This window comes from Sminthopsis crassicaudata, chromosome 3, assembly GCF_048593235.1.
Source record: "Sminthopsis crassicaudata isolate SCR6 chromosome 3, ASM4859323v1, whole genome shotgun sequence".
NCBI lineage: Eukaryota > Metazoa > Chordata > Mammalia > Dasyuromorphia > Dasyuridae > Sminthopsis > Sminthopsis crassicaudata.
Genome location: NC_133619.1, coordinates 404,413,572 through 404,434,366, shown reverse-complemented (window position 1 = coordinate 404,434,366; position 20,795 = coordinate 404,413,572). Strand labels below are relative to the sequence as shown.

At 35.2% G+C, this 20,795-nt stretch overlaps 2 protein-coding genes across 5 annotated transcripts in view; one reads left to right on the top strand and one right to left on the bottom strand.

The window, feature by feature from the left end:
- The window catches only part of FTCDNL1 (formiminotransferase cyclodeaminase N-terminal like), a 119,766-nt gene extending 115,955 nt beyond the window's left edge, over nucleotides 1-3,811 (bottom strand). Inside the window, exon 1 of one of the 4 annotated variants that reach the window (XM_074302760.1) lies at nucleotides 3,682-3,811. The gene's annotated coding sequence lies outside the window, so the exon portion shown is untranslated. The remainder of the gene's footprint in view (nucleotides 1-3,681) is intronic. The other 3 variants (XM_074302758.1, XM_074302761.1, XM_074302762.1) reach the window with 3 other exon arrangements.
- C3H2orf69 (chromosome 3 C2orf69 homolog) lies at nucleotides 3,124-19,245 on the top strand. The gene is made up of 2 exons (XM_074302757.1): nucleotides 3,124-3,627; nucleotides 16,051-19,245. Exons 1-2 carry the CDS (start codon nucleotides 3,268-3,270, stop codon nucleotides 16,879-16,881), a joined length of 1,191 nt encoding a protein of 396 aa, XP_074158858.1. The 5' UTR covers nucleotides 3,124-3,267; the 3' UTR covers nucleotides 16,882-19,245.
- The last annotated feature ends 1,550 nt before the right edge of the window (nucleotides 19,246-20,795 follow it).

The following is a 20,795-nucleotide window of genomic DNA, read 5'->3' as shown; positions in this document are numbered from 1 at the left end:
TTGACTAGGCTGAAGCTTTGACCACACTCTTTTATACCATCCATGTCAGCCCTATCCTTTCAGGGTAGCTCTATCCTACACATATTTCAATTAACCCTTTGAACCCATTCAAGTGTCAACAAAATGTCCTTTTCATTAGACCTCCATATTACCATAGAAATTAGGACCACATACTTAAAAGCATGAAGGAATCACAGAGACCATTAAATCTGTCATCATACTGAAGATGTACATATATCAGATTTGCTTAGCTGTTCACATTTCCCCTAAAAATATTAAGCTCTTTGAAATTACATATAAAAATTTCCTTTTGCCTTTGAGGTGATGAGAACCTGGACTAGCATAATGGTAGTGTAAAGAAAAATAAAAGGGGAGGGCAGCGAGATGGTCCAGTGGTTAGAGCACCAGCCCTGAAGTCAGAAGGATCTGAGTTCAAATTTGATCTCAGACACTTAACATTTCCTACCTGTGTGACTCTAGGCAAGTCATTTAACCCCAATTGCCTCAGGAAAAAAAAATGACAAGGGATAAGCTGAGAAGAAAACAAAAGAACCATATGCAAAATCTTGCCTTTATGTAAATTGGCAGATGGATCTTAACCAGAAGTTAGGAAAAAATTTTTTTTTTTACTTGGGAGTTTTTAAAATAGTTAAAGTTCATTTCAAATATATTTATGTAGATAAATTTAAAAAACTGAAAATCATGTCAATTAAACTAAACACAAGTTAACAGTGAATTAAAAATGACATTCTTTTTCTTCATGATCAGGTTATTTTAATTTTGAATTTAATTATGTTTTTTAACTAACTAAAAAAAATAACCTCCTTACTATTAGTATATATTAGGTATAATAAAATCTACTTGCTTTATACAACCATAGCATTTTTTAAGTCATCTAAATATCTATAGGTAACTGATCTGCCACTGGTAAATAGATAACTTTATTCTTGCATTATTTTATTATGACATTGACTGTGATTAAAATGGTTTGCCTCAGAATAATAAATTTAATTTTTTTTGCTGTGATGTCACTCATATGTATTTTATTGGATTATAATTCCCACAAGCTTATTTTCATACTTAACATGCAATAATAACCTGACAGCTTGCATTAGAAGCAGCAGTATCTTCTGTTTATATTTTTCCACATGGATCAAAGAAAATATTATAAATCCATAAGTAATTACCCTTTAGGAAATATCACATTCCACAGATACATTAAGAACAGTGGCTATACAAGTCAGTTTCCTTTATAAAGTCTGACATACTGTTGGTATGCAATGTGTCACTATTATAATAATGCTGTTAAAGCTAATTACCATTATTTCACTATAGATTGTAAGTACATACTTGAACACTCAGGATCAAAGGTGTTTACTGTTACTCATAGGAAATATTACCAATATACCTATGTTGATAGTCAGCTTTTAAGTTACTTCGAAGAGGATGACATCTTACAACATCTCAAGATTATCTCCAGAATCTGGATCCTATTCCCTCATTCCTGTAGTTAATCTGTTACATGTCATATGACAGTAGTGTAATATTCCTTTCTATTTGCCACAGTCACAAAGTGATTATAAAGTTTAACTTCAGTTTAGAACAAAGATAAAAAAAGTCTTGGAAAACAGTCTTTGCATATATGTGTGTCACACACATACATATCTCGGTTTAACTGCAATCAGCTTGGGGAAGAGGGGAATTTAAAAAAAGAATAAAGTAAAAAGTACATAGCAAAGAACAAAAGAAAATCTACAAGGAAGCAAAGATGGACAGTTATAAATACAATGTGTTCTAATGTTAAATATGCTTCTTTGAAATGTTATTTATTGTTACATATTTTGAATCCTTTTCACTGCTCTACTGGGCCCATGATAATGTTTTGGGTTTTTTCATATTTTGCATATAAATTTTAAATAAGCACCTAAAAGAATTTGAACTTACATTTTTCTATCTGCTAGGCCTATTCATTCTATTCATTGATACTTTGTAACTTCCTATGAAATTGCACAAGGAGAAAGTAGTCTTAAGACCGTAAAAATATTCATTAAGGCACTACTTACAAAAAATCCCCACTCAAACATCAATATCTAACAGAAGCATCTATCAAACGTTAAAAGATTTGAATATGAAAGGACTGAGTGGCTCTAGAAAAAATGCTGGTCTTGGAATATTTTTGCTATAATAACAACCCTCTTTATGATTCATAAAGCAAATGTTAATTGAAGGATGTGGTATTGTTATTATACAAATGTCTAGGAAAAAAACCCCCAATATCTGATTCTTTGTTCAGACTCAAGAATGATCACAATTGCAATTATAATCTAAAATCTGTTTAAAAAATATATATATCTTCATAAATTTTAGTTTCATTTTTTCAAGAAAGTCCAAATCAAACCTTTTATAAACTATGAGAAATATTGTTCCCCATTTTAAGTGGATTCACTTGCACCTAATTAATTCCCTAAGCTTCCCCACCTTAAAAATGAAGACCTTCACGCTAAGACTATCAGACTGAACCTGGGGGCGCCATCGTTTACCGCGTGGCCTGTGGAAATGAATTCTCTTAGCTGTTTTCTCGGTCACTCACCAACTGAATTTGCTGGTGAATAAACGGGAGGGGAAACTGAGGGCCTGCGCCTCCATGGGAGCTCTCCACATACAAAGCCTACGTTTCGGGAACTGCCTCCTTTCGAGGACCCGAAAACTTCGGAAAGCATCCCCCCTAACCCGTAAGCCGGGGTACACAGCCACAGCCTAGAATAGTGCCTCACAATCCCTTCCTCGGGATTGTTGGACAGCTACTGTTACGGCTCCCCCCGACTAATGCGCATGCGCCGCATCAGGTTTTTTTGTTGTTTTTTTTTTGTTGTTGTTGTTTTTAAACCCCACCCTCCACCACCCCGCTTCTCTTATGCTCCCCACTTCCTTCCCTTCCCCCTCCTAGCCCGGCTGAGAGACTTTCTGACACTTCCGTTTTGAACTGCCCGGCGAGACCCAAACTTGCCAATAACAAACGCCATTCCCCAAGAAACGCCCAGTCCCCGCCTTCCGTTCTTGGTAACCAGACCCCTTTCCCCACAGCTCCGCTAGCGAGTCGCTCCCTCGATCCCCTTCCTCTTACGCACGCGGGGCGCGCGGACGTCGCTCGCTGACGACAAGGACGACGCTGCCGCCGCCTCCCGCTCTCCCCTGCCGGCGGTTGGGGTTGGTGGCAGGTGTAGCGGGCAGGGACCGGGCTGAGCGGCCGCCGCCAACGGCGGCTTCATGAGCCTCCTGTTGTCGCCGCCGCCGTCGCTGCCACTGCTGCTTCTGGTCGTGACCAGAGGCACCTGTGCCTTCCTCTACCAGGCCGGGGTCATGAACGTGTGCAGCGGCAGCAGCGGCGGCGGGGGTCGCGCCACCCCTGCGGTGGGCTCCCGCGGCATGGGGCAGGGCATCCAGTGTCTGCGGCTGCCTTCCGTGCAGGGCGCCGATACGCAGCGCTGCAACGAGCTGCTCCTGTTGGCGGCGGCGGGGCTCCGCGAGCAGGACGACCCCCTGGAGAGCCCCGCGGAGAAGGCGAAGCTGGAGACTTTGGCTGCAGCCCCCCAACATCACGTCCTCTACTTCCCCGGGGACGTCCAGGTAAGTGGCGGCCCCGCCCCTCACTCCCTCTAGCTTTCTCTGGGAATCCTTTACCTGTGTCCGGGAGCTGCTCCTTCTCCTCCCGATTGCCGGGGGCAGGCCGGGGCCTGGAGAGTTTACTCTTTGAGGACTCGCCCCCGGAGCTGCCCCTGCCTCCCCGCGCTCCCACTCATGAGTGGCCCGTTAGGGCTGTGGGAGGAGGCGAAGTTCTCGAGTTAACCTGGAGTGGTGTTCGAGGAAAGGCCGCCTAGTACCGGGAATCCAAGCCAGCCTGCCAGTGGTTATGTGATCCAAAACACGCTGGGGGAGGAGAAAGTTGGGCGCGTAGTAGCGGTCAGAGGCTCACCGAAGTTCTCAGCACTTAATTCTGTTAATATTTTGCTTGACAGATTTGAAGGAGGCGGCAAGATTCGTTAAAGTTTCGATGTTTAGACTGTCAAAAGTCCTTCTATCTGTCATCTTTGCTGATTCTTTCTTTTATCATCTTCTCACCACAGGTGTCCCGAGGGGTTCTGCCCTGGGGCTTCTTCCTTCCTCCTTCAATAGTTCACTTGGTGATCTTATTAGCCCCATATATTTAATTATTCTCTCCATACTAATGAATTTCAAATCTACGTAACTTGCCCCAGACTCTTAAGCAAATATCCTATCTCTATTTACATCTGCCTTTCAACATCTCCAAATATCCAGTTGACACTCAGTCTTAAAACTTAAACATATCCAAAACGGAACTCATCGTTATAGCCTAAACACTCCCCCTCCAAATTTCCCTATTATACTTTATCAGTCTTCATTAGTTACCTGGTCTCCCTGGTTGGCAGCCTACGTCATTCTCAGCTCTTCATTGTCTCTATATCCAGTCTGTAGATTTCACCTTTGTAACCTCTCTCCAATAGCCCCCTTCTTTCTCTAGTACTGCCATCATTTTAGTTGGGAGTGGGGGTGAGAAGGGAAATAAGCATTTACATAGCATCTAGTGTATCTCAGTCACTGAGGCAGACAGAGGTTGAGTGACCTCTCAATCCTGGGGTCTGTTGGTTGGTTGTTGTCCTTCATACTTGAAGAGGGCCAAAATGATCTCATTGTTTTTGGAGTCAAGGTCCAGTGTAACTGGCTAATCAGATCAATACAAACTTAGAAGGCTGTATTAGAAATGGGCACAAATAGTCCATAAGAACATTCAGAATGATGACGCTCAGAGTCATACAACTGGCAAATATCTGATTCTAGATTTGAGTTCCTGACTAATTTCAGGCATTTCACCTCATGCATGGAAATATTGCAGTAGTCTGTGGTTTTTTGACCTTACATAGGTTGTAAATGAATATGGGGTCACAAAATTATAATTATCAGCAAATGTTTGATTTTTTATATCTGTTTTGTGTGTGTGCGTGTGTGTGTGTGTGTGTGTGTGTGTGTGTGCTGGATGTCATGGAACAATTTCTTGGGTGAAAAGGGGTCCAGAGTAGAATAAGTTTTAAGAAACTCTTTCTATAGGAAGCCTTACCCATATCTTAATTCAGTTGTCTTTCCTCTTTTAATTATTTCCCCTCTATCCCAGATATAGATTGTTGGTATATATTTGTTTGCTTTGTTGTCTTCCCTTATTAGATTATGAGCTCACTAAGGGCAGGGACTATCTTTTGCCCCTTTTACATCCCCAGTGTTTAGCAAAGTGACTTGACCTATTGTAGGCATTTAATAAAGTAAATAACAACAAAAGTACTAGTTTAATGTAAACATATTTTTGAGGAAGGGATATGTGTATATACACAGATACACACATATATTCAAATAGAAATAAGAATTGTTTCTGGAAATTTTACAATAATATAGTGTAATTCAAGAAATATTTTATGCATTAAGCCCAGAATAATATCATAGAATCTCAAAGTTGGAAGGAAATGCAACCTATATCTGAACAAGAAATCCCCTTTATAGTATATCTAAAAAGTAACTAGTTAGCCATTGAAGATTCCTTGTGAAGGGGAACTCACTCCTTCCTTGTTTTATTTTTTCTTTGTTGTTCATTGGTTTTTCAGATGTGTCCAATTCTTTGTGACCCCATTTGAGATTTTCTTGGCAAACATACTGGAGTGGTTTGCCATTTCGGCGCTATACCCGCTGCACCACCTAGCTTCCAGTTTTACTTTTGGATAGTTCTGATGGAGAATTTTTCCTTATATAAAGCTAAACCAATCTCTCAGCAATTTTCAACCTGTTGATCCCAGTTCTGCCCTCAGGGACTAAGAACAACAAATCCAATCTGATTTTCACATAATAATCCTTCACATAATGAAAACCGATGTTATGTCCCTGTTTAGTGTCTAAGGCCTCTCCTCTACTTATTTCCTCAAAGCTCCACCCCTACCTCCCATTTTTCTTTTGGCCGAAAATCTTCACTTTTCAACTAATTCTTATTATGTTATGATTTGATGGTTTTATTATATGGTTATTTCCTTCTCTGGTTTTCTAGTTTAACATCCTTCTTATATTGTGTCACCCAGTGATCCAGATGTAGTCTGACCAGGGCAAAACATAGTAACTGGCCTATCACCCCTCATCTTGGACTTTATGTCTCTCATTTTAATTTAAATCTTGCTACTTTTTTGTTGTTTATATTGTTGATTCAAATTGAAACTTAAGTCCACTAAACCTTTATATCTTTTTCTATTGAATCAAAAATCTACCATGATAGTTGATCAAAGAATCAAACTGAGATGTGACAGGTTCTTTATCATTTTCTTCAGTACTTTCTCCCTAGATTTTTATACTGAAAGGCCATTAAGTACAATAAATGACCCCCATCAACTACAGTAATTGTTTTCCAGCCTATCTATTCATAATTAGTTATGGTGAGTGACTTGAATCCAGACATGGTTTCTCTATTTTATACATATTAATTTTATTCATATTAAATTTCATGGTACTATATTTAGTTCATTAAAAAGCCCTTTAATATTTCATGTTATTTGAGAGTGCATTGAAGATGAGCTGCTCTACCTCTTGTTGAGAGCTATTAGAATAAACAAAGGAAATGGGTAATAATTTATAGTAAAAAAATTTATAGATTATTTTAAACATTAAAAATAATGGATTAACTCAATTTTCACTATTGTGTGTTGTAGACTTTTTGACTAGGAATTATTAAAAGCTCACAAATTAGTACAAAGTTTTAAATCATTTGCTCACAAATATAGTACAGTCTTAAGTCAGTTGCTTCATATCAAGTAATCATAGATTAGAGAGACCTTAATAGTTATCCAGTTGAACTTCACACCTAGTGCAAGTCCTCATCCAAATTTCTACTTGAACTCTTCCAGTGATTCAACAAAGATTTATCAAATGTTGGTATACTTGGTCACTAACAAAGGAGCTAATTGCACTTTTAAAATTCTTACATAATTTTCCCCTATTATCCTTTCCTATTATCCAGGTTTACAACTGTGATGTTGTCATTATCATCTCACACTCTATGAATCCAATTAGTTGTTAACTCTTAGTCCCTTCAATCTCCATAACATCTCTTGAATTCATCCTATCTCTTCACATAGCTACCATTCTAGCTTGCATATAATATCCCTTCTTATTTTATTCCCTCTTACTTGCAATATTACCATAGCCTCCTAATTTGTATTCCTGCCTCAAGTCTGTCATTCTTTCTTTCTCTCTCTTTCTCTCTGCCAGTTTATCTTGCACACAGTTGCCAATGTGCTTTCTCTAAAGCTCATCTAATTGTTATTCCATTACTTAATTAACTCTAAAATCCAATATAAAGTCTTCTGTTTGAGACTTCAACCTTAACTCTTCTTGACAAACTGATTCTAACTCTTTCACATACACACTTTGATCCTGCCAAAGTGACCTTACTATTCTTCATGTCTTACTCCATTGCCTATTTCAGTGCTTTTGCCCTTTCTGAATTTATAGTTTTCTTCAAGTACTACTTTGTATATAAGGCTTTTTCCTGATACTCCAGTGGCTAGTGACTCTCCCCTCTCATCTGTTAGCTATTTGATGTTTTGGTGTATGTGTTTGGTTGTGTTTAATACACACATGCTTGTTATCTAATTGGTGTGCATATGTACATATTACATACATTTGTACATACATACATTTAGCGTTGTCTTCCCCAATTCAGTTGTAAATTCAAGAGCTGAAAATGTTTAACTTTTGTCTTTGTATCTTCAGCACCTGGCACATAGTAGGTATTCAGTAAATGCTGCTTGTTTGATTGTTGACTTATCTTGAGTTGGAATCAATTTCCCTATAATGTTTACTGAGAGGAAATTGTAATAAAATTAAAGATTTGTCATGATAGTTCTTCAAGGAACCAATCTGAAGAAGTTTTGCCTGTGTATTTTCTAATTTGTTAGTAGTTTCTCCCCATATTTTTATACTGAAAGGGCCAGTAGATATTATAAAAGGCCCTCATGGCCTGAAATAATTGTTATACAGCCTGGCAATTCATAATTAGTTATGGTGGGTGACTTGAAAAGATATATTTTGGGTCAAGGATAAGCTTGTAATAAGACAAGAAAGTCTTGTTCTATTATATTAAAGTTGGCATGGTACCTTAAGTGTAGGGGCAAATCCTTAATGAAATCTAATATTGCTGCCACACAGAGTTGGAAAGGAATCAACAAGAGTTGAAGCAAACCTGTCAACTGCCCCTAGGTTTTTTGTTGGAGCTCTAGTTACTGCCAAAAGGTCTCAAACAGGGCTCTGTAGTTTAACACTGGGCTGTTGCCAAGACAAGTACAAGTCAAAGTATGAGGAGCCATTTGAAACAGATCCTGTCTCTGATATATATGTCTGTTTTATTGTGTGGAAAACTGACAATGCATGTACACACATATGTATTCAATGCCTGTTGCTGTCATTAATTCTAGTAGTGATAGTACTTTTACTCAGTTCTCTGATTTACTCAATATATATTATCTCCTGGCTTCCCAGACTTCCTTCAGGTCCCAGCTAAAGTCTCTCCTTTTGCAAGAAATCTGTTCTTGACCTTCTTTAATTCTAGAGTGTTTCCTTTGAGATCACATTTGTATGTAGCTGTTTGTGTGCTGTCTCCCCTGTCAGACTGAGCTTCCTGAAACCTTGAGCTTTTGTCTTTCTTTTTGTCTTGTTTGAAACCATAGGGCATAGTGCAATAATTAGCGTGGGTAGGCACTTAAAATGCATATTGACCTGCTTTGAAAATATTTCATGTTGTTCACGTACCATAATTTCTTCAGTCACTCTTCAGTTAATGAGTACCACTTTAGTTTCCTGTTCTTTGCAAAAAAAAAAAAAAAAAACTTGTATAGTTTTATACATAAAGTTTTTTTTTCCCTTTTTTAGAATGCCACTTTATATTTTATCAAGACCACATTATATGCATCTGGAAAGTTTAATTTGGTGAAGAATAATTACATCGTCTTCAAAATATTTACAATTATTAACTCATTTGGACCCCACAGTAGCCCTTGTGATATAGAAAACTATATGTATTATTATTTTCCAAATGAGCATATTAAACTTGAGAGTAAGAGAGTTAATGCTCATGCTTAGCGAGAATTTGAATGCAGGACTTTCTTATTCCAAGTCTAGTGTTCTTTGTATTATGACATATTACTCACTATACTTGTCTCTGTTCAATGAGGTCACATAACTATTTCCACTCCTGAATGTTGATAGAGTTCAAAATGCTGTATTCATGGCAGAATCTTAGCTTCCAATTTTTTTTTTCCTTTTTTTTTAATGAGTAAGAGGGATCCTGACAACTGGTTGATTACTTTCTCATTCTATTTCTTTCCTGAGAATGATGGATAAGTCCAGCTGGAATTGTAGTTTCTTGACCCAGGTTAATTCTACTTCAGATTGTTTGTGAGGCTTTTCTTCCTTGTTACTTCTCAACACATCCTAATTGTCTTCATTTTAGGGAGAGAATTCTGGCCTGGGATCTGGGTTGAGGACAGGTTGTAGAATTCAGGCATTTTGGGAAATGTTCTGGCAATCCTCAAAGCAAAAAGTGACCCTTTCTGAGAATTGTGCATTAGGACTTTTGAATTATTCAGTGCCAAGCAGTTGGCCTGCAGCATTACTAGAAAGACCAGAGAGCCGATCATTTTTATGCTCTAAAAATGTTCTGTCTTCTAGATTCTAGATTGGGGCATAGTCACATGTGTACATCAGAATGGGTACGTATTGATTGTTTTAGTGACCACTAAGTTGGTACAGAATTTCTCACTCTTTGTAACCAGAAGTGAATCCATAAGTCTTGAGTCCCAAAATATCCCACAGTGTGAACATTTGAACTTGAATATTAGAAATGGATATAAAGTCTGAGTTGTATGAGCATGAGGAAAGAAAGAAGATCTGTTTTACAAACTAATACATACATAGCTCTCTGCCTGCATAAATTGTACCCAGGGAGCAGAAATGGGCTGGCTAGCAGCATGGTATATGGGAAGAAGTCTGGCCTTGATATTAGAAGCCTTGGAATCAGTCAGTTTATAAGCATGAATTAAGCACCTACTCCATGTGAGGAATAATGTTAAATTCAGTAAAAATAAAACAGTTTCATGTTGGGAAAGATATATCGTATATGTCTGTATACATATATTTTATTTACATGTATTATGTACATATGTATACATGTGTGCCTCTGGGAACATATACACATATTATGTTCATGAAAACTAAACACAAGGTAATGGAAAAAGAGAGGGGGGCATTTCCTAGTCTTGTATAACCATGAAAAAGTCACTTGTTCTGAGTCTTAGTTTTCTCAACTCTAAAACAGAATAATACCTGCACAATTTACCTCACAAGATTGTTTTTAGGGAAGTGTGCTCAGTTCTGTAAATCTTGAAGCACCAAATTGTAACCATAAAGGCATAAAGCTATAATGTTGCTTAGCAGCTACTAAGTGACACAGTAGATAGATAGACCTGAGTTCAGCTTTGCTCTCAAGACGCTTACTAGCCATTTCACAATTGTTTTCAATCTCAATTTCCTCACCTGTAAAATGTGGATATAATAGCATTTGCCAGTAGCACTTATCTCTCAGAGTCAGTTGAAATAGTATTTGTAAGGTGCTTAGTGTAATATCTGGCATGTGATAGACTCCTAATAACTGTTTTTCTTTTCCCATATAAAATTGGTCATAAATTGATGCTTTTTTTTTTCTTTTAAAGTAAAACAGTTTTCCTTAATGGACTGAGTATTAGAACATCTGCCATATATTTGGGCATCACCCAAGAGCAAGGTCTAGTCATTGTAGATATACTGCCCGATAAGTGCAGACAAGTCTCTCTATGCATCTGGGCTGATTTCTCATGTATGTGTGAATATGGCCACGCTTTCCAAAAATGAACTAGTCAGAACAAGGATAGTCCTTACACAATACTAATTATGAATTCTAAAAATTGGTAAAGTTGGTGAATGCTAATTGGGAACTTTTGCCTTAAGGGCAGTTTCAAAAGTCCCCTTTAGCTCTGGAAGGTAATTAACAACAAGCAAGCACTCAATCCTCCTTGCCTGTACAAGGAGCAACAATTTTAGAGAGTATGAGCCAAGCTCAGTTGTTAAACATTATGGAGAAAGATAGTAAAAAAAATCTGACTCACAGAAGTGGAATCAATAAAGGGGAAAGTGAGTCTGCAGAAAAGTTGGTGTGATACTCAAATGATCCTGAAAGTATTTTAAGAAGAAACTGCCAGGAGAACACAATTAGACATAATAAATGTACTAGGTTTGCCAATATTTTTATATCTGTTATAACTGTTGAATGAGGAAACAGTACACTGGGACTCACTAACTCATCACCTGATATTGTGTATGAAAAATTGTAAATAACACTCAATAAAACCAAGCTGGGAAGTGTGGCTGGACCAGACCAGTCACATTAAAAAAAAAAAAAAAATGCATGTTAGATGTGATTCTCCTTTATAGATAAGTTTTTCTAATTTCTCACAGAGAACTTTATCAGAGGAATGGCAATAAGAAAGAAAAAAAAAGCATAGCTCAGTTTCATTTATCCTCCCTCAGGATTGATTGAAACAAGTATCAGTCCCATATATTTACTTTCTTATTCGTATTCAATATTTGAGAATGGTCTGTACACATATTGATAATATCATTGGTACAGTTGAAAAAGAAACTTAAGTAAGCTTTTGTTCTTATTATAGTGCACATAGTAGATATTCAATAACTGTTTATTATTTATTGACTTTTCTACAATTCTCTAAATATTTATATACTTGAATAAAAGGGGTAGAGTACAAAATCTTTTTTTGTTAGGTTATCAGTATTTTATTTTATTTTTTATTTTTTAATCTTTTTCCTGAGGCTGGGGTTGTGACTTGCCCAGGGTCACACAGCTAGGAAGTGTTAAGTTTCAGAGATCAGATTTGAACTCGGGTCCTCTTGAATTCAAGGCTGGTGCTCTATCCACTGCGCCACCTAGCTGCCCCCAGTATTTCATTTTTTTAAAATATTTTTTCTAATAAAATATTTTTCAATTCTTTTACCTTTTTCTCCCATTGAAAAAAATAACACTAAAACCCTTTGTAACAAATATGCATAACCAAGCAAAATAAATTCCTATATTAGCCATATTCAAAAATATGTCAGTTTTCCCCTAGACCATCACTTGTTAAGAAATAGGTAGCATACTTTCAGCATGGATCCCTTGGAATCAAAATTAGTTATTGTGTTGATCATAATTCTTAGTCTTTCAAAGTTGAGAACATAAGATCTTCATATGTTTGTTTGATTAAAGAAAATTAGAGTCTTAGAGCAAAATAAACTAATCTCTCCAACAAGGTGTCTTGTACTAAAGTTCTTTGAGATAATTGAGTAGGTGCAACCACAGAGAATTTTGTTTAGTAATGTTTGGATTATCAATAACAAACAAAGGTGAAAGTTCACCCAAGGTGTTTATCACTATTATTTAGGCTGTCCTGTACTATCCAAATAGAAGACATTCCCTATAGGTGATAAGGTCCTCCAAATGCTCCTGTTTGCAGGTGACATTGTGGTGCTTGTATAAAAAGCCCAGAATACTACAGGATCTCAGTGTCCACTCAACAGATATTGACCCAACAATCCACATAGAAAAAAAACAAGTGGATGAAGAATGCTTGGTCAGATTATGACATACAGTTGGGTGAGTAGCCCATTTTGTCCTTCAGGTTATCAATCTATGGTAGATAATATACATAGATAGTGAGCTGGGTCCAGAATTGAAGAGGCCCAAGAATGAGTAAATTGCACTTGGAAAATTATGTAGTACTTTGATTGTTCCCTAACATAAAAATTTAGCTTCTTAATAACAATAATTGTTCAGTCATTCTTTTTGGTTGTGAATCTTGGATTACCATCAGAATTTCAGGTTATTCAAAGGATAATATATATAATAATAGGCACAAATTAGCTACAATAAATCATAACTGCTTTTACATAAGAAGAGACATAAGAGGTTATCACTGGAGAGATAACATGCATGTAAAAAGATAATAAGTTGATCATGACATAAAATTTTAGAAACAATAAAAATATTAAAATACTTAGACAAAGATCTTCATAAAGGTAGATCATCTTTGCAAGATATATAGGAGTGCATGGATGAGAATTTCTCTAATGGTTTAAGGCAAGGATAAGTTGAGATCTACATTTACAGTAGAAGGAAAATCCTTATCAATGAAATCATATTATCTTTCCAAAGCATTGATGTATACATGAATACAGTTTAATGATACATCTGCCACATTAGATATGATACCACAAATAATACTTTGCTGTAGTTCATGGGAAATGCTTAGAGGTCCATAAACAATCAACACCAACCTAAGCCTTTGGGGATCTGCAAGACTGGCAAATAAACTTGATCAATCCTTTATGCTGTCTATGGTCTTTAATTTCCTTCAGTAGAAAATGATTGTTACTGCTTGATAGATGCTCAGAATTTTGAAAAATAGTCATCACAGTTTATGATCTCTGGACACTCCTGAGTGTTTTGAAGAAAATAATCCTCTGTCATTATTTTCAAGCAGCCTAATTTGGGACTGAGACAATATCATGACTTAACCCAAGCAAGGCACAAAAGTACTAGAGATTAAGGAGACATCAAGACTTGAGAAGCGCTTAATGGCAGCGCTTAATGGGGATAAGTAAAGTTGGAATTGAAAAGATTGAAACAAGGATAAGGAATAAAGCTGGGCTAAATTAGTATTAGATGGTTTGCAGAACAACCAAGTCAAAGTAGCTGAGAGAAGTTGAAAGAGAGGGAGAGGCAGGTATTAGAAGTAGAGGTTTAAAAGTCAGTATCAGATAATAAGGCAAAAGGGTTGGGGGGAGGGGAGTACTATAAATCACTATCACCTGAAAATTTCAATTCTTTTGTAGTATGTTGTGCTTTTGGTCATGATCCATGTTATTTCCCATATTTCCTCTTGATTTAGTCTCTAGGTAAGCAGAGATAGAAAATGGTAGGAGCAGGATTAGAATTGAGATTCCCTACCTTAAAACTCAAATCAAGTCCAGATCATAATTTTTTCCTTTTTCAAATTCTCTCACTCCTGATACCTTGGCAATAGAGTTAGACCTTTCATCTTGAAAAGCATTTTTCTGTTGCTTTTCATGGATCAAAAAAAATTGTCTTGAAATTCTTCAACTTTCCCGATAAACCTGAGTTCAGAGATGCATTTATTTTTTTTTTTTTTTTTAAACCTCTTCTGTGAAAGTTGGTGAGTTCCTTAGGCAAAAAGCCAAATGTAGCCCATAATCTATTAAATTGACAAAGAATTGTAAAATATCAGAATACAAAAGGACTCTAGAAACACTTTAATGTAATGTCCTTATTTTATAGATAAGGATACTGAGATCCAGAGAGGTGAAATAACTCAACTTCTGAGTGGTAGATATGGGACTTGAAATCAAGACTGTGATTTTTTTTTTTTTTTCTAAAAACCATATAGCCTTCCAATTCTCTTTGTTCATATCTCTTAGTAGGACTAACTAAAGATCTTAGCTTTCTCTATAAAGTTGTTTTTTTTATTGTTTGCCACTGAGTTCCTTGTCTGTTTCCTTAGAATGTATATCTTTAAATCAATTTGGATGATTTTTTCCAATTCTTAGTTATTAACAAGCATTAGCATGTTAGCCACATGTCAGCCCATACTGTTTCAGCAAATTTCAAGCACTAATATACTTAATTTTGTGCCTTGGTTTAAATCTTTCTCCACTTTTTTTCCCCCCTTTGGGATTAAGGATTAATATGATGGCATATTAAGAAAAATATATCTACGTTTTAGAATTGTATTGTTTGATATAGCACTGGAAAAAAAGATTAGTTCCAGTCTCTGCTATGTGACACTTGGTCACTGATCTTGGGCAACCGATTTCTCTGGGATTTAGTTTCTTTTTTATGCACTATAGAAGCAGAATTCTAGTTTGTCTCTAAGGTAGGTGCTTTCATGATTTATATATGCCATTGTAGTAAATTTTGAAAAATAGTGTAATATTGTCAAATGCTTATAGATGTAAATTTCCATCAAACTAGTGTGTTGTATTGTTTGGGAAGGGACTTTCTTCTAGTTATTCCATCTTGATTTGGTATTAGGTTTAATAGTTTACTATAACTGGAACTGGGTAGTTGCCTGTCTTCTTGGTTTATCATTTGTTCTGTCACATGTATAATCCTTTTAAAATCTTAGAGCTAAAGTTCTCAGTTTACTTATGCTATTTAATATTTCCATTCAGAGTGAAATAAGTAAAAGTCAGTCAGACATTTATTGAGTACCTACTCCTATGAAAAATAAAAATTAGTACATTGATTCCAAAAGTAGCACTGTACATATCAAATTTTATATTGTTAGATGCTGAGGAACCCAAGTAGTTATAGTCAGATATTATTAAAGTGAACAATATGGCAGCTATCATAGTAGGTGTTTTTTAATATTAATTTGCAAAAGAATTAGTTTATTGCAAAAAATGCAACCAATTAAAGCTGTAACTATAAGGGGCAGCTAGATGGCAAAGAGGAGAGAGCACTGGCCCTGAAGTCAAGAGGACCTGAGTTCAGATTCTACTTCAGACACTTAACACTTCCTAGCTGTGTGACTCTGGGCAAATCACTTAACACCAGTTGCCTCAGCAAAAAAAAAAAAAAAAAAAGCTAGCAAAACTTATATTTGTATAGTGCTTTAAGACCACTAAAAGAAGGGAAATTGAATGCATATGTGAGTAAGTGTAGTTTATTAGTACCTAAATATTTCTATTTGGAGCAACCAATCAACCCCATTTTCCACTTAGCAATCCAGAATCCTAAAATCTACCTTCCACTGCCCCTTTAAAAAAGCATATTTTAGGACAATATTTATGCATGTGTTATCTGTTTGTAACAATGATTTTGTTATGGTTCTTTTCTTACAGAACTATCGTGAAGTTATGGCACGTCATCCTGAGAATTTTCAATGGGAAAACTGGAGTTTAGAAAATATTGCTTTCCTTCTAGCACACCACTTCACCAATAGTTATATTTGGGTAGTAAAGAGCTCCCGCATGCATTTGCACAAGTTCAGCTGTTATGACAATTTTGTGAAGAGCAACATGTTTGGTGCCCCAGATCACAGTACTGAGTTTGGAGCTTTTAAGCATCTTTATTCGTTATTAGTTAATGCATTCACTCTTACACAGAACATTGTCTTGTCAAAGAAGAAAAGGTATGGTTTAAGAAAGGAGGCAAAGACCTCTAGCTACTGTAGAGCAAATTCATCTCATACTTCAAATGGCTGCCAGGTTGAGAGAGAAAGAAAATATGAACAATATGATGACTCTGATACCAACTTTAATCCACCATCTTTTAAAGATGCATCCTTTACTTTGATTGGATTCAGTAAAGGATGTGTTGTTTTGAACCAACTGCTTTTTGAGCTGAAAGAAGCCCAGAAAGATAAGAACATAAACACCTTCATCAAAAGCATAAGAACAATGTACTGGCTGGATGGTGGTCATTCTGGAGGAAGCAATACTTGGGTTACATACCCCGAAGTGTTGCAAGAATTTGCAAAGACAGGGATTACAGTTCATACTCATGTTACTCCTTACCAAGTAAATGACCCCATGAGGTCTTGGATTGGAAAGGAGCACAAGAAATTTGTACAGATCCTCGAGGACTTTGGCATGGAGGTGACTAGCGAGATTCACTTTGAGGAGGAACCTCCTTCCATAGAAAATCACTTCAGGATTCATGAAGTATTCTGAAACTTGAAGTTTACCAATTTATTGTATTAAGTTAAAGGAAAAAACACTTTCGAAATCAAGTGACAAGAAACAACATTCAATAGACACCTTGTATTGTTAGTTTGGAGAAAATAGAAGCACGGTTACTAAAAATTGGCATGATGTGCTGATGGTATTCATTGAAAGTGAATTCCAGCAATTTTTAGTCATAAGTTGGATTAGTTAACAATTCATTTGTGAATTCAGTGTGGTTCTTGCTAATCCTATGGTGTTTACCTTGAAATTAGTGAAAAAGTTATAACTACTGTCTTTTCAAAGGCATATATATGATTGATTTAAACTATAAAATTATTATTGATATTTAAATAATTGGAAATTTTGAATATTTACTTCTTGGTAACAATAAAGAAACAGTAACTTATCTTTTTAGCACCCTGAAAATTTTAATATTTGATTTCATTATACACTTGGGTGGGAACATTCCTTTTTTTTTCTTTAATAGAGGCAAAAAAATTGATGACATTTTCTATTGTTTGGAATAACTACCAATTTGTGCCTCATTCTTATTGCCATAAAAAGGATATTTATATAGTTTTATTGCTTCATCTTGCAACAGCTGTCACTTACTAGTCTTTTCTTCTGGGTCTTATAAAATTATTAAATGTTTGTGTAAAAATGACCAATAACCTGATAGTATACAGTTGGCCATTAAGTTTTAACATTCCATCTCAACTTCAGAGTTTGATTTTTAACTGAAAGCTTTTTGACAAGACGATACTTAATTCATTTTGGTCAGAAACAGAAGTACATATCTTCTTCTAACTAATATATACTGTGGTCACATTTAAACATTTCATTTCATGAATTTTATGAAAAAGATCAACATGGGTGGTAAAAAAAAAAAAAGGCAAAAAATAAAATCATTGCTCCATTTATTACTCTCCTCAAAAGAAGACAAATTCTACAGTTCTGAATCACTGGTTTTTTTCCAGAAGAGTAATCTGCCTGCCAAAAGGAAACAGCTCTCTTTGGCCAAAATGCAAAATTACTGCAGAAAGAAGTTATAAAGGAAAGTTTAAAGACACAAAATTTAATTTTTGCTCAAAAAATTTTAATTTAGTTAACATTGCTGCATAAGTTAAGGTCCCTTCTGCCAATTTTTCTTTGATCTAAATATACTTTGAGAAACCAGGATGTCAGTTATCAATGAAAATAAGTTGTTTGAAGACAAAATGATTTTTTTATCTATCTGAGTGGATATTTGTCACAATAATTAGTCTTTAAATAGTTGTAAAATAGTTGTATAGTAAATGTGATAATTAACTCTTATGATTTGGGGGGGGAAATGGAGAAGTAAAATAATAATGACCCCACAGACAATATTAGTATTTATTCACTGAAAACTGATGAACATAGTACAATCTTGGCTTTGGGTCAACTAATATAATTTCATAGGAATAACTTAGTCTTTTTCATAGTACCTTTAAAAAAAAAAAATTGCTATTGAAACATTCCAAAAGTTGTGTTTAATGGGAAATGGGATCACTCTTTAAAATGTTCTCTAAAAAGAAACTAAGCAGAAACATCCTATTTGTATAGAATTCTATTCTGTATCTGAATAGTATCCTATTCTGTATAGAAATACTATGTTTATAGCTTGCTCTTGGATTTTTAGAGGAAACTAGTTTTGTCGCCTAGACTTTCTTTAGTTTCTTTTGTGACCAAAAGATCCTTTCAACACCCATCCTCCCAACCCCCAGCTTCAATCCACTCCTAACTTAAAAAAAAAAAAAAAAAAAACTTCAAGCAAAGTAGTTGATAAAATAGGTTGTACCAAATGTAATAGCTGTTTTAATTCCCACATTCATACGTGATTTTACTGTTATCTTACTATTCTTTGAGTAATAAGTGAAAGAGGAGGATTTATTTTCCAATGAGACTGAAATGAGGTTTGGGGTGGAAAAGTTCAGAGGAAAGTAGTTTTCTATATAGCTTTTAATATGATTATAAATAAACATCTCAGTTCTTTATGTATTAGTGGTAATGTGAATGGTAAATATAAACTTAAAAATGCCCTTTTCGAAACTTTCTGGAAAGATAACCTTGTAGAAATCAAGAAAATTAACTATCAGGATTCTGAAATAAGTACATATCACAACATTACTTTTTCCTGTGCTGTGACCTGTTTTTTAATTATTATTAGCAGTACTTTAAGGCAAGATTTTCTGTCAGTTTTGTTTTCTACTTTCATAATTGTAATAATATGTATACTTTTCAATTTTGCCTTGTGCCACAAGTTGAAAAATAGACATGAAAACATTCTGAAATGTTGATCTCACCACAGCATTAATGTACAGTTGTATTAAAATTAGTAATTGATAGAAACTGTTTTTGAGTGTACTTCATAAATAAAAAATTAACAAATGTTGAAATGTTTGAGCAGAAGCTACTCATGTGCCAGGTTAGGTTTGGATATGTGAAATACTATTACATGTTTGTCTTTCTTGGCCAACCTATATTGTTTAAATTCACTTTGAACATTAAGTATAACAATGTTATATAGTCTTCTATAAGAATTAATTTTTCTCTCCCAGTTTTGAATTGCTTTATAAAATTTAGCACTTTTTCATTATGATGCATTTGTTTCTTTAGAATAGTCATAAACTAATTTACTGTTAATTCTCAAATTTAGTAATATTTAGAGTTCTGTGAATTGTTTCAGTCCTGCAACATTGTTTATCAGAACTTTTAGGGTCCTACAATGATAAGGGCACCTTTAATCTCTTTTAAGTATTGTTTTTCTGACATAATTTACTTTTGATATCTATATGATATGTCATTCCCAGTTGGGCAAAGTTTTTGTAATTATATCAAGTGGGAATATATGAGGGTCTTTTGCTTTTGCCCAGATGATATTGCAAATAAAAATGTGGGGTATTTAATAATTATTAAGCCTAGAGTATATGCATTCACTTGCGTGAGATGCTTCATTCACTTTCAAAAGTGCCTTGCACCCTGAAATAAAGCTGTGGAAACATTCTTAATTTAAGAATGATGCATGTTATAATTATGTTTTTAATGAGCTATCTAGAAAAGAATTATATTTGACTTTAAGGTAATATTTTACTATGGCAAGGAAGACTAAAGAAACATAATCTTTGGTTTAACATCTTAAAAGTCGCCATCCTTAGCCTCATTTCTCATCTATATGGTATTACATTAGAAAATCTTATATCAAAGTTTTTTGCTTCTTATGAAGAAAAATAGGCTGTTGAAGTTATGCCTGAGTGTAGGTTCTGGCTATAATTGGTTATAATCTAATTTACCTGTTGGATAAAGCATTTGGCAAACTTTGTTTCATCAAAGCATGCTTCAGCTTAATATTTTGGGTTGAAAATCTTTGAAATGAGTTTATATCTTTTTTATTTCAGTGAACACAAATCCATATTTAATTTACTTAAATCTTTCTCTTGGCTTCAATAATTTAAAGAAGAATTTCATCTTAAACACTTCATGAAGTATAGATATCATGAATTGGACAAGACTATTTGAAGAATTAGCTTCATTATTTTAAAAGTGTTTCTCTTTAACTTTCTTTGCAATATTTAATTACAGTGAGTGATTTTATAATAGTCTTTCCCAGTGTCTAGAAATACTTTTTGTCCTACTTTCATAGTTCCCCAATCTTTGGCTAGACCATTTAGATTATACATATATAGTAAATTATGCTGCAGTGCACGTGCTCATGTGTGTGTACGTGTGTGTGTGTGTGTGTGTGTATGTATAAAATTTGGGTGAGAAAAAAAGCCAAGAGGTAAAGCTCCTTCAACCTGCACTTAGAACTGTTTAAAAAAATTTATACCACCATAAAAGTGAGCAGTATGGAAATGATTTTTTAAGAATTTAAATGAAGCTCTGAACTAATCACTTTCTGG

Excerpts from the sequence above, each read along its gene's own strand:
- C3H2orf69 (XM_074302757.1), top strand. The coding sequence starts at position 3,268 with ATGAGCCTCCTGTTGTCGCCGCCGCCGTCGCTGCCACTGCTGCTTCTG. Across the intron at positions 3,628-16,050 it reads ACTTCCCCGGGGACGTCCAG|AACTATCGTGAAGTTATGGC; the intron begins GTAAGTGGCGGC and ends CTTTTCTTACAG.